Below are 12067 nucleotides of genomic sequence, written 5' to 3'. Positions count from 1 at the left end.
TTGCGATGAATATATCGACATTAAACACTGTTTTTCGGAGTATTATACCGTACATTAATTCTGCCATAATTATCAAAATAAACATTTGCACTCAGGCGCATAATATTTAATACTTTCCTGCAGGAAAATTTGCTTACTCACTCTTATACAGACTTCCCCCTCGTGAGTAAGCCAATTTTTCCGCAGGTACATAACATACTATTTATTACTGCTGAATAACACTCATTGCTTACTTTTAGTTTCGATCGAGTCAGCTTTAAGTTTAAAAATGAATTAGCGAAAAAGTGTCACAATTTGTACTAAACAAGTTAACTGCCACACAGTCAGAGGCAGTGAATTTTCAGCATTAATATGCTTCAGCTGTTTTTCAGCTGATCCACACATACAATCAAAACTGTTTATACTTGTTTATACGCTTGAATCTGCTACACGCACGTGAGTGGTAGTGGTAAAACCCTATAAAGACGTATGAACAGTTTTGATGGTTTGTGTGGATCAGCTGAAAAACAGCTAAAAGAAATTAATGCTGCAAATTCACTACCTCTAACTGTAAGTTGTGTAATTTGAATTCTTCTGTTTAAATTTTCACTAAGTCCCTCATGCAAATAACGGTAGTGAAATGGTCGTAGCAATGGAATCGTTGTGAAAACTGCCGAAATCGGACGCATTTTCCAGCGAACTTTTTTATGTGTGCCTAGATAAGATAGGCGATAGGCTAGATTGATTCCCTGAAGCCAAAAATATTCTTTTGAAAATCTTCGATGCTTGTGTGCCGAGCGAAAAGTATTTTAAAACCGAAAACATGCCTTTTTCTTAGTCTTCTCCGGCTACACCAAACGGTAGATAATATGTTATAAAGAATTTAATTCCCTTAAAATAAGCCCTGGTAACAGCCGGTCAGATCTTTTACAATTAGGACATTCGATATTTTTAACGTTGCGGATTGGCAACGGACCATTAGAATATCATATGAGTGAGTGTTACATAGAAACGAATGAAGGATTTATATTAATGTCTAGATGTCTTTATTATACTTGGCGTTTTTTTTTACCGCAAAACCAAGTGCTGAAAATTCACTTCTTGGTTCCACAAAAATGCTGTTTGACACACATCAATCTTACATACGTTACTAGGCCTCACCTTTTGGGCGGTCCCTTGACTGACAATGTTTTCAATATATTTTTAATCAATTTCATTTTATTTTCCGTTGTTAAACTTCCGAAACAGCACAAATAACTGATATCAAAACCTTCGCTTGAATACAAATTCTTTGGAAAAGTACTTTTTCTGTTCTCTATTTTCTTGTAAATTTTTAATCAACAATAAATCATAAAGAGACAAGGACTCGTGTGAATTACGGCCCTCGCTCTGCTCTGCCCGCAGACTTCCCACTCGTATAAGTTGTCTATTATTCAGTTTTATAATCTTAATGCTAACGCAAATCAAAAGTAAAAGATGCGAATGTGAAACGATTATAGGACTCTTTCACTTTGGTACAATATAAAATAGTACGGTGGACGTTCTTCCCTTACACTTATGTACAAAAAGGAAGTCCCCGGTACTTACTATATTCACAAAACCTTTAATCGTGAATAAAATAGCACGACTCGTGCGACTTCACACTCGTGGGAGTTTTCTGTTTGATAGTTTTTTTTAGTGTCATTCCATACATTTGAATAACGATTCAGAAATTGGTTTTTCATAAAATTTTATAAATATTTTATGTCATGGCGTGAAATCTGCTAATTTTACCCGTGATAGCTGACTATCACCGTTATAGAAAAGTATCATGCGTGGTAACTGACTTTAACGTGACTATCCCTGACTATAGCCAACTATCATTTGATAGCTGACTTTCACCTGAACCTTACTATAGCCAACTATCACCGTGATAGCTGACTATCATGCGTGATAGACCGACAAAATCAAATTCCTACAAAGTAATCTTTTTCGATTGATTGAATTTCCAACAGCGGAAAATACTGCAATCTGGAATAACTCCCAGATCCTTAATCCTACATAGCCCATCTTAAAACTTAACCTCAGGAATTCAATTCTGCCTCGATTAAAAAACTCAAATTAGTAATTGGTTGATAATTACTCAAGTTATTGTGTTTACAAGCAAAATATTGGGACAAACAATTCCGTTTTTCATAACATTTCATGCGACCTTTCATACAAACATTTTAGGGTATTTTCCGGCATAAGACCCTGACTTACAGTCAAGGGAATAATATATATTCAGTTCATTTGTCGAATGATTTGAGTTACCTGAGTTGAACATTTTTATATTGAAACAAATCAGTAATTTCAGCGTTTCCGAAGCATATAAAGATCTCAGTTTTCTGTCGAAGAATGCCTTTGTAACATTGAGCCAGTTTTGATGTGTATGCTTCTTTTGGACACCACTGCGCCTGCGTCACACCTATTCAACTTATTCTGTCGTTAATCACTACCACATCATGAACGAAAATTATTTGTTCTAAAACCTTTTTTTTACGCAGGGAGATGCAGGAAACAGGAAAAGTATTGCCTTCAAAGTACTTTTAACACTTAAATTATGACAACAACAACTTTCAAATAGTTAACTATTTACAACAAATATTTCATCTGAAGATGTAAGTAAGAAAGTTGAACAAAAAGAAGAAATCCACTGTTTTCCTGACTACTGTTCCACGAAACCAATTTTCAAATACTGTAGATTTTCTGATTAGTCTCGCCAATACCTTCCATTTGACATTACGACATCATTTTTGAGCGAAAACTTCCCGAGATGCGCGTGAAAAACACCGCAAAATACTTTTCCTGTTTTCCCGCATCTCCCAGCAGGAAATACAAGAATTCAATTTGAACCTTCGCCAGTCCCATAAAAGCGCTTAGTCAAACTCTCTAAAAAAGGAAAATTAAAATTCCAGCAGAGTCTGGCTCAATTCTTTTGTTTAATTTTTATTGTAGAATCTTTAATATTTACAGGTGGTCACATAACTTAATTGTGTTTGTTGTTTTTTGCTTAACTTTAATAAGAGAAAATTAAATTAAATAAATTAAAAACCTAATCGATAAAGCGAAAGACAAACGCATAACTCCTCCTCTAATTGGCTATAACATAAAGTTTTATGGTTACCAAGTAACACACAACTGATTCGCATCAAATTCAGTCAAAGTTTTCTATCTTCACGAGTCGTGGAAAGTCGTTAATTTTGAAGTTCTTGTTTTTTTTTTTTTAATGAATAGACTGGGCAGAAGCAGACTGGGAAGAAAGCGTGTAACAAAAACAGCTTCTGCAGTAAGCACACACACTCTACAAATTATTTACGCTAATAATTTGATTGATCCATCCGATGAACGATGAAACTTTAACATAAACACCTGGAACATCAATTCTACCACATCCAAAGCCCCACGATACTAAACCAGCCAATTCAAAGAAACCGTCGTCTTGACAAACCAATGGACCACCTGTATTTCAATTGGAATTAGAAATATTTGAAAACATTGATCGAATGTGGATAGTTACCTCCGTCGCCTTGACATGCGTCGTTTCCTTCTTCTCCGCCAGCACAAAACGAACTAGCCGGTAAAATGAAAATTTTCTCAGTCACAGCATTCACTTTACGTATGCATTCAGCGTCACTGACAACAGGCAGTTCAGCTTCACGAACTCTCAGTGGAATCGGGCCAGCTACACGGTGGAAAAGTAATTATTTTAGCTCTGCAAGGAGTTAAGAGAATAATGAAACGTAACCTTCTCCCATGTACCCATATCCAGTAACTGTGCAACGTTTTCCTGCGGCATGATTGACTCCTCTAGCTGGCAAACAAACCTATACAAATTTTTGAGTTAATAAGGACACCAAGAGAAAGCCAAGAAACACGTACCAAACAAACTCCATCTCGTAGCTCAGCTTGACCATGTAACTTCAGTAATGCGATATCATTGTCCAGTGTCTGACTATTGTGGTTGTGATGAATGTATGTGGTAGCAACACGTAACGTTTGTGCACCAGGGCTTCCATATTTCCTAGTCAAGTCATAATCACCAACTCGAACATAAATAGCATCGCCAGACCGAACAATGCTGTCGAAAAGCAAGGTACAAATAAGTCAAAGAACTCTTAAACCATGACAGTGTGTCTTTACACTGTAAAATGAAATGCTTAAAATGAAATACGAAAAAACTAACTTCGTTACGCAGTGCGCTGCTGTGAGAACCCATTGAGTTCCAATAAGTGCGGCTCCACACAAATATTGATTCAGCGAGTTGATCAAAGCCACTTGCCAGCACCATTCTCCGTTTTCGCCATCCTCCCCACCCACAACCCTTCCTTTCCGACTGTAACTTGAATAATTTTGATTGACATGAATGTTTTGCGCCAGGACGGAAGTCATGGAAGATTCCATTTCTGTGATGGCGTTGCTGTCGTTGTTCGTAAAATTGCCAAGAATGTCGTTATGAATTTGGATGGGTATGACGGCACTGCCTAAAATAAGTCGTTCCGATGTTTTGCTGGGAATTTCATAATTTAATTGCCGTGAAGCTCGGCGTGCATATGGTGGACTCCTTAATGGATCACTCCTTGAACTTCGACTTGTTCCCTTAACGCCACAAACATATTTCGAGTAAACTGGAGCTCGAGTTGTTGGTGCTGCCGGAACTGGTGAAGTCTCGTATGGCACTGAGAATATTCGGATATTAGTAACCAATGAGCCAAAAATGTTGTTCTCTTTACTATTACCTGGTGTGGATGGTGGCGGTAGTGGGCTGGGAACTGGATTGTAAATATTGTTAGCCATGTACTGTGGGACGTTTTGTTGCATCTGTGGATTACTAACGAAGCCTGGAACTGTGTCATTTCTAACTTGCACTTCTTGAATACGAGTTTTCGGCGCACAACACTGTTGGCATTAATGTTAGTCAGTTTATGATTGCAAGACGGTCAATGAGACGGTTACCTGAGTACCAGATTTTTTACATTTGAACAAATCGGTCATTTCAGCGTTTCGGAAGCACGTAAAGCTCAGTAAACTAACGATACATGAGCCAGGACATTCTTCTCGCGGATCTGGTGGAGATGTTGTCGTCGGCGGTGATGTGGGTCGTGTGGGTTGCGGTCTAGGCTTTTGCGTCGATGCAATTCGACTGTTATCACAACAAACCGAACCTTTGTTACAGTTGGATGTCTTAGGAATGATAACTGAGGGACGTTCGCAGAATGCAGCCATGATGTTCAACAGACAAAATCCGGGACATCTGGGTAGAGGAGCCTGAGTGGTTGAAATTATTTATTTAGACAATTTTCAATGGATTTATGTATTGCGAAACGACATACCGGTGTAGTAGGTCGAGCTGTTGTTGTAGTCTGAACTTTATTGTCACTGCCACCGTTTAAACAACATGTTCCGTCTCCAGGACAAAAAGCATTTTCGTCAATATCATCACAGAACAAAGCGAACAATCCACTGACACAAGAACCGTTACATTGTTTCGGTTTGTTGCTTGTGTGTTCATCCGACTGTTGAACTATTTGCTGCGGTCGAGCCGTTGGTGGCTTTGACGGTCTGGTAGGAGGATTAGTTTTTGGTCGAAGTGGTTCCGATGTGGTTGATTGCGGTGGTTTTGATGGCTACAAAATAGAAAGTTAATACTCCAGTCAGAACGGCAATATTCCACCGACATACCCTCACATTTTCCTTCACACTCTCAGTGGTGTTCACAATTGGTTTTTGTGTCGATGGTTTTCCATGTAGCGGAACTCGAAAATCAGCTGGAACCTTATCGGGATAGTCGTCACGAGAAACGCAACATTTCGTTCGCGGTTTACACAGTCCAGGCGTGATGAGATATGATTCGCAATATTCTGCAATATTGTCGGGTACACAAACTCCCTTACAATTTCCATCTTTCGCATTTTCTTCGGTATCATTAGTATCGGCTTCATCTCCGTCATCATCGTCTTCCTCATATTTTTGTGTGGTCACAGGCCTCGATGTTGTTTTTATAGTACTGGGTCTGGTTGGCGGTCTGGTTGCTACCGTTGTTTCTGGCCGATATGCTGAACTGGCATTAGCTGAATGAATTTAATATTTTTGATGATTTGAACTGAGACTCATAAATGGGAAATCATTTTTTTTCCTTACCGGAACTACTTTCCACACAACATTTCATACTAGGTGAAGGACAGGGTACATTTTCCAGAACCTCATAGCAAATAATCGTGGCCAGTGTGTGAACACATACACCGGGACAATCTTTAGAATCCGCTGTGCTGGTTAACGTATCCAGTAGTCCTGAAAATAATTTCGGAACCGATGAGATTGTGAAACATTTGGGTTGCTGCTTTGCCCACGTAAAAAATCCCATTTTCGTTTGTAAGCTATTACTGCTGTTCCTCTTCGCGATTTTTCTCGGATTTTTTACGTGTGCAAAACAATTTTCAGAGAAATTCAAAGGATGAAGTAGTCGGTAAGCTCTTATCAGGAAGTGTAACAGCCTAATTTATCGCTTCCTACTCTTAAAAGACCTCGATCTGACCTTATTTAGATAAATCAGCCATGTACCAATTTAGTCTGGATTTATGCAAAGCTTCAGAGCGTTTATTGAAAATGAATGAATTAAAATCGAACTCAATTAAAATGACGGGTTTCAAAGCGTCTATGCAAATTATTTTGCGTGTTCTAGCCTAATCGGACGAAATTAATCAGTCAATTTCCAATTAACAATTCAATATTTGCTCGTACTCGTAAAATATTATTTAACCTACTTCCAGTCGATCGGTGTTAGACATATATATACATATATACCGCACAACAGTATCCACATTCAAAAATCATGATACCGAATGAAATTCCACTCTATTTTCAAACAATAATACTTTCAAAGTCAAGTTCCCGCTACCGCGTCACTATCCGTAATAAAATCATAATAATATTACGTATAACACAGAATTCAAACAAGAACTCAAGAATGTTGCTTACAATGAACATTTCTATCTACATAACCAATATAAACGAAAGACCAATTTCCATTGAAGACATTTTACTGTCCATGTCCAGTCAACAACGGTTAAAATGTTAATTTGAATAAAATTCATTTTTGTTCAAGAATTTCATCGATTTTGGTGGAGAGAGTTCAACGACTTGTTCGTTCATTTTTTTCGTATAAATAATATTATATGCTGCAATCTTGTATTATACGAAAAAGTGTGTCTTCTGTGTATAGATTTTATGTAATAGACAATTAACTATGATGAGAGAAGCATAATCTTATGTAACACAAACGTCTTATTCGTAACATTGAACGCATATATGCACTTCAGTTATTTATTGTTTGATTTGTTGCTTCTCTGTGAAATGTGGGGCAGTAGATTTGTTACAGATTCTTATATAATTTCCTATGTAGAGGACTTCGTTAGTAGGTTTCGTGGAGATTCGCTTTTGGGTCAACCAAGGACCTCCACAAAAAAAAATTTCGCTACAATTTTCTGACTGTGAATAGTAAGACGTTTAATTCGAAGTAGTAAATTGAAATTCGAATTTTTATTTTAGAGCAATTAACGACTTTCTAAATTAGATTATTGGAAATTCTTATCAGTAGACTTTGACTCTTTTTAAAGAGTTGATTTGATGAAGCTATGTTCGATGGTGCATGATTACAGGCAAGGTCACATAGCTCAATTTTCAAAAATCATTTCCTTAAAATTAACTGAAAATCTCGGAGAAGCTTTGCAATTCTATGCGAATTTGGTCGATTTTAACAAATCAATTTTCTTCGTCATCATTTTATTTCGCTTGCGTTGAACGGACTTTCTATACAGTCTTATTGTTTGAAAACCTAATTAACTCACTTGTGAATTTCTCAACTCATAGCACTGTTACTAGCATCAACACTCGTGTGTAAGTCTCTAAAACACGACGAAAGAATGACTCCTGTCAATCAACGCATTTCAAGTATGAGCGGTCTGTAAATAGGGTACTGAAATTTTGACGGTGTGTCACACAACTAACTGTAAAACACTGTAAAAAAACCATTTCATACAAAATAGGACTCTATTTGGCAGCTGTCGACTACGATTGCTTGAAGTGCGATGAAGAAATTGAAAGTTTTCCGCCAGTCCTGTCACGTTCTTTGATATAACCATTTTTTAACATTATTGATACAAAATCTATTACTTCATCCGTCTTCAACCTGTCACAGACGGCAAGCATACTAACAGTTTTACTATATGATCTATTACTTCATTTGATCGAAGATTGTTAGAGATTTATTTCAGAAATCTTTTACTTCATTTGTTTTGAACGTCTTTTTTTTAAATAAAATCTCATCGGGCAGAGCTTGTCGTTAATTATTGCTGTCGTTGTCGATAACAGATGACAGCCGTCTGTAACAGGTTAACAAAACATCAACAGGTCAGCCATTGTATTCCTTATTCGTGTCTTTCTCTATAATCTCGGTAACATCAACCTGACATGCACCATGTTGATTTTTCTTATTCATTTAATCTACAAATGTGTAAATCTGTGTAAATTGAGTAATTACGAAGTAAACTCACCTGACAAAAAGCCACCAGTTAGTGAATCATCTTGTCCGCTCACCACACCAGCATAAGCGATTAACAATCCAAATGCAAGTGTTTTCATTTCCATAATTGGTGCGAATAAATTTAAAAGTCAATCTGTCTTATGCTCACTTTAATAGTTCTAAAAACCAGATAAGGAAACAAAATCTTAAAAATCAGAAATGAAAAGAAAGACTTCCTGCTAGGGTCGACAATTTTGTTATTCGAGAAAGATTTGACAATTTTATTGAAATGAATCACACAGATGACGAACCTAAGCGGTTGGACTAATAAAATCGAAAAGAAATGAAATTACAAAAAAAAAGTTTCTTTGTCCATTCACTTATAAACCCATCCGTGACACAAAATGTTTTTCTTTTGCAGAATTCTAAATTATGCAACTGAACTCAAAACATCGTTTTTCTTTTACTTCCGATAGGTTAATTTGTTGCTCATTCACTGCCTGAATATTTATTATAAATATGCGTATGACTTGTACGTATATAATGTTTCATAACATAACAATTTCACATCGGTGTACACGCTCAGGTATGTAATACTTGTTTATAAAGAACAGAAATATGGAAGCAGGTATGAGGCGCAACCTTTTTCACTTGGCTTTGTGTACTTATAACCTGATTTGCAAGCAATTCTTTTTGGATTTATAGAATTATAAATTGCAAATTGGTTTTTAATTGTTGATTTGCAGTAAGACATCACGAAGAGCCTGGATGTAGACTACAAACTGTGTTAAGGAGAGAAACAGAGTGATTGATTTGTGACCGCTAGAATGTTTACACATCCAAAATGATTTATTTATCATTTCAATAAACCACTTTCTTCGGATCAATTTGAGATTAAATCAACAAGATGCGCATTCTAAGAAGTCATGATGCTCAGTTAAAGGAGAAAAAACGGTGATCTCAATTGGTAAAACAATTAGAATAGTCTTGCTAATTCAGATTATCGATTTCATTTCATTTCTTTTTCTTTCTTTCATTTTTTTTTCGTACTGGAAAATATTTTCTTTTCACTTCTTAAGTATATCGCAACGTTAAAAACTGATAAAAAATTTCATTTTCCAAAGTATCAAAAAATCAGGAACAATTAACACGCCTTGTCATACACAAAACGTTTAGCCGAAATCTAAACAAAATTGTCTAGTGACCACCAAAATAACACGTAAACGGTTTAAATATTTCAAAAAGAAAAAAAAAATAATAAAAAAAATTCACAAAACTGTCTAACGGTACATTTATAAATGGATATAACTTCTTCACACATGAATTTTGCACATACTCTTTAACAGACAGATCTTCGTCAACTGAATCACCAGTATGTCATTTAACTAAAGTTGAGGAAGATCGGAAAGAATTCATTTACCATTACCATGTCATATCATCGGTGTAAATATATGTTAGTTGTTGTTGAAATGGTCTCTTTGGTAAACGTGTGCATTCACTGGTTTTCTCTGAGAACAATTTCTTTCGTTTGTAAGTGCTGATCGTATACTCGGTGTTATTCTTTGAAAGTAAGTTAAATTCAACGTGTGTATATAATGAGCATACCGAGGCGCAATTAAGTGACGCAGATACATGAATTTGCTATACAACGAAACCTTTCAGACGTCGTTGACTTTGGTTGTGGCGAATTTTCCCGGAACCAACCCTTAACTGAGTGTTTCTTCGGAACAAACCCTAAAAGACGAGTTTAACGATACGCCAGTTTAAAGCATTTTCTTTCCTTAAAGTCTTCGATATGTTTTGAATAGAAAGCTTTTTGAATGAAAATCTTTTTGTAGAAGAGCTTTAATAGGGCAAAACATCTAAATACTAGCAGTACCTAATTTTTACAGGTCCCCAAATTCTTTTGTTCAGGAGGGCCGTAACGGAAACAGTATTTCTTATGGTAATGATGCCGTCTAAGACATTTTATAATGCCATCGGATGACGCCATCTTTTGCTACTAAGCTCCTAATTGAGTGGAGAATCGGATTTAATTGCTTCGTTCCCACAAAATCAAACCCTTCACTTCAAAAAAAAATGCAATCAGATATGTGATAGATCACAACACTGCTCCTAGCATGAACACTGAGCATACAAGTGTCAAATTTGTAGGCATTTGTGATATTAGCAGCTACCGCTTAGGATCGTTTGTAATGTATGTTTTGACTCATACAACTAAAACCATTCATCTATATTTACAAAAGAAACGCAGTGCCTACCGTGATTTCATCAGCCTCCGAATATTTTCTTCGTTAATGCTAGAAGCAATGCTGTGGTTAGATATTTTATTAATTTTGACAGATCTCTGCTCAACACAACATTATGTGATGTTGTCTTAAGATACGGGCTGTTTGTGAATCCCAATGAAGGTTATTGTGTGACTCACTGACTATTGTATATAATTCCGATACGGATGATCTTAGGACAACTGTTGAGTAATCAAGTGATTCAATACTCTCTGCATCGTATGCGCTCAGTGTTTCTTAATTTTCTGATCATAAATGTTTTACCTTTATCACTTATAGTAAGATCCTTCAGAGTTTTTTTAGATTGCCATAGTAGTACCGACTATTATAGTTTCCATGGTTCTTTCGTGCATGCCACAGTATGGCTTTGTGCTTGCAACACATCGTGAGATGTTGCCGCTATCTACGACATTTAAAAGAAAATTTCAACTTGTGGAACTTGCGTCACGGCCAAGATTATGAGACCTTTCAACTTCTATTTTTCACCAGTTATGCAAATAATCTGTTAGAAAGGAAGACTTGCCGAGGTCATTGTTGCATTCGTTGCATTGTACATTCACCATTTACCATTTTAGACACCATTTACTAAATATTCACCAAATAAAAAGAAAAAAAGTAGAAAAAAAACGAGAAAGAAAACCACGAAATCGAAGATTTTATGGAAAAATAAGATTATTCGACAAAGATCAACTTTTTCGGACCACCCTGTACATTCCAATTTCTTGATTCGTGTTCAGAATTTAGAGATTCACTTAATATATGTTCGTAAAACACTTAAAAGAGAAGAAAATGGTCCAAAATCACGCATTTTCTTCAATACCTTAAAAATTTCGACTTCGATAATTTTTTCGGCCTATCCTGTATTTTCCACAAACTTTTTGTATTCGGCAATGTTGTTGAAGAAACTAATTTTTTGTCGTGATATGCAATGAAAAGCGTGAAAAAACCGAAAAAACACGGATTTTCGGCTTTGAGCCGCCGCCAAAAGTTATTGCCTAGCAACTCAGCTTGGCACCCTAATTTTTCTTCATCAGGACACTAAACTCTACCGAAAAACACTTTAACATTCTCCGGACCTCACTTTGGACACAGGGTTTTCACTGGCCCCTTCATTATTGATAAAATTAAAATTTAGAAAACCTGATTTTTTTTTTAAATAAGTGAGCGCTTTTGGATACGGAGTGTTTTTCCATTCAGTTGGCACTACTGTAACCACTACCTTACCCACACCATAATATTGTGCAAGTATGTTTGTGCAAAG

The 12067-nt window shown here is 36.3% G+C and overlaps 1 protein-coding gene across 3 annotated transcripts; it reads right to left on the bottom strand.

The window, feature by feature from the left end:
* Positions 1–2904: 2904 nt before the first annotated feature.
* LOC119068005 (protein masquerade) lies at positions 2905–9894 on the bottom strand. Of its 3 annotated transcripts, XM_037171377.1 has the most exons (12): positions 9809–9892; positions 8550–8697; positions 6139–6288; positions 5680–6068; positions 5331–5624; positions 4954–5265; positions 4737–4896; positions 4184–4676; positions 3880–4078; positions 3746–3824; positions 3518–3682; positions 2906–3459 (listed from the first exon to the last, which is right to left on the bottom strand). In XM_037171377.1, the coding sequence occupies exons 2-12, from the start codon at positions 8641–8643 to the stop codon at positions 3302–3304; spliced, it is 2493 nt and encodes an 830-aa protein (XP_037027272.1). In that variant the 5' UTR covers positions 8644–8697; positions 9809–9892; the 3' UTR covers positions 2906–3301. The 3 variants fall into 3 exon arrangements, with proteins under 3 accessions (XP_037027258.1, XP_037027267.1, XP_037027272.1); XM_037171363.1 differs by having other exon boundaries at positions 2905–3459; positions 4184–4896; positions 9809–9894; XM_037171372.1 differs by lacking the exon at positions 9809–9892 and having other exon boundaries at positions 2905–3459; positions 4184–4896; positions 8550–8892.
* Positions 9895–12067: the final 2173 nt, after the last annotated feature.

The sequence above is a fragment of the Bradysia coprophila genome, chromosome II, assembly GCF_014529535.1.
Source record: "Bradysia coprophila strain Holo2 chromosome II, BU_Bcop_v1, whole genome shotgun sequence".
NCBI lineage: Eukaryota > Metazoa > Arthropoda > Insecta > Diptera > Sciaridae > Bradysia > Bradysia coprophila.
Note: the sequence above shows the minus strand (reverse complement) of the source record. Positions and strands in the feature narration are given on the sequence as shown.

Coding starts and splice junctions, on each gene's coding strand:
- LOC119068005 (XM_037171363.1), bottom strand. CDS start 8,643: ATGGAAATGAAAACACTTGCATTTGGATTGTTAATCGCTTATGCTGGT. Junction 4,897..4,953: donor GTAAAAAATCTGGTACTCAG/GTAACCGTCTCA, acceptor TAATGCCAACAG/TGTTGTGCGCCGAAAACTCG. Junction 3,460..3,517: donor CGCATGTCAAGGCGACGGAG/GTAACTATCCAC, acceptor ATTGAAATACAG/GTGGTCCATTGGTTTGTCAA.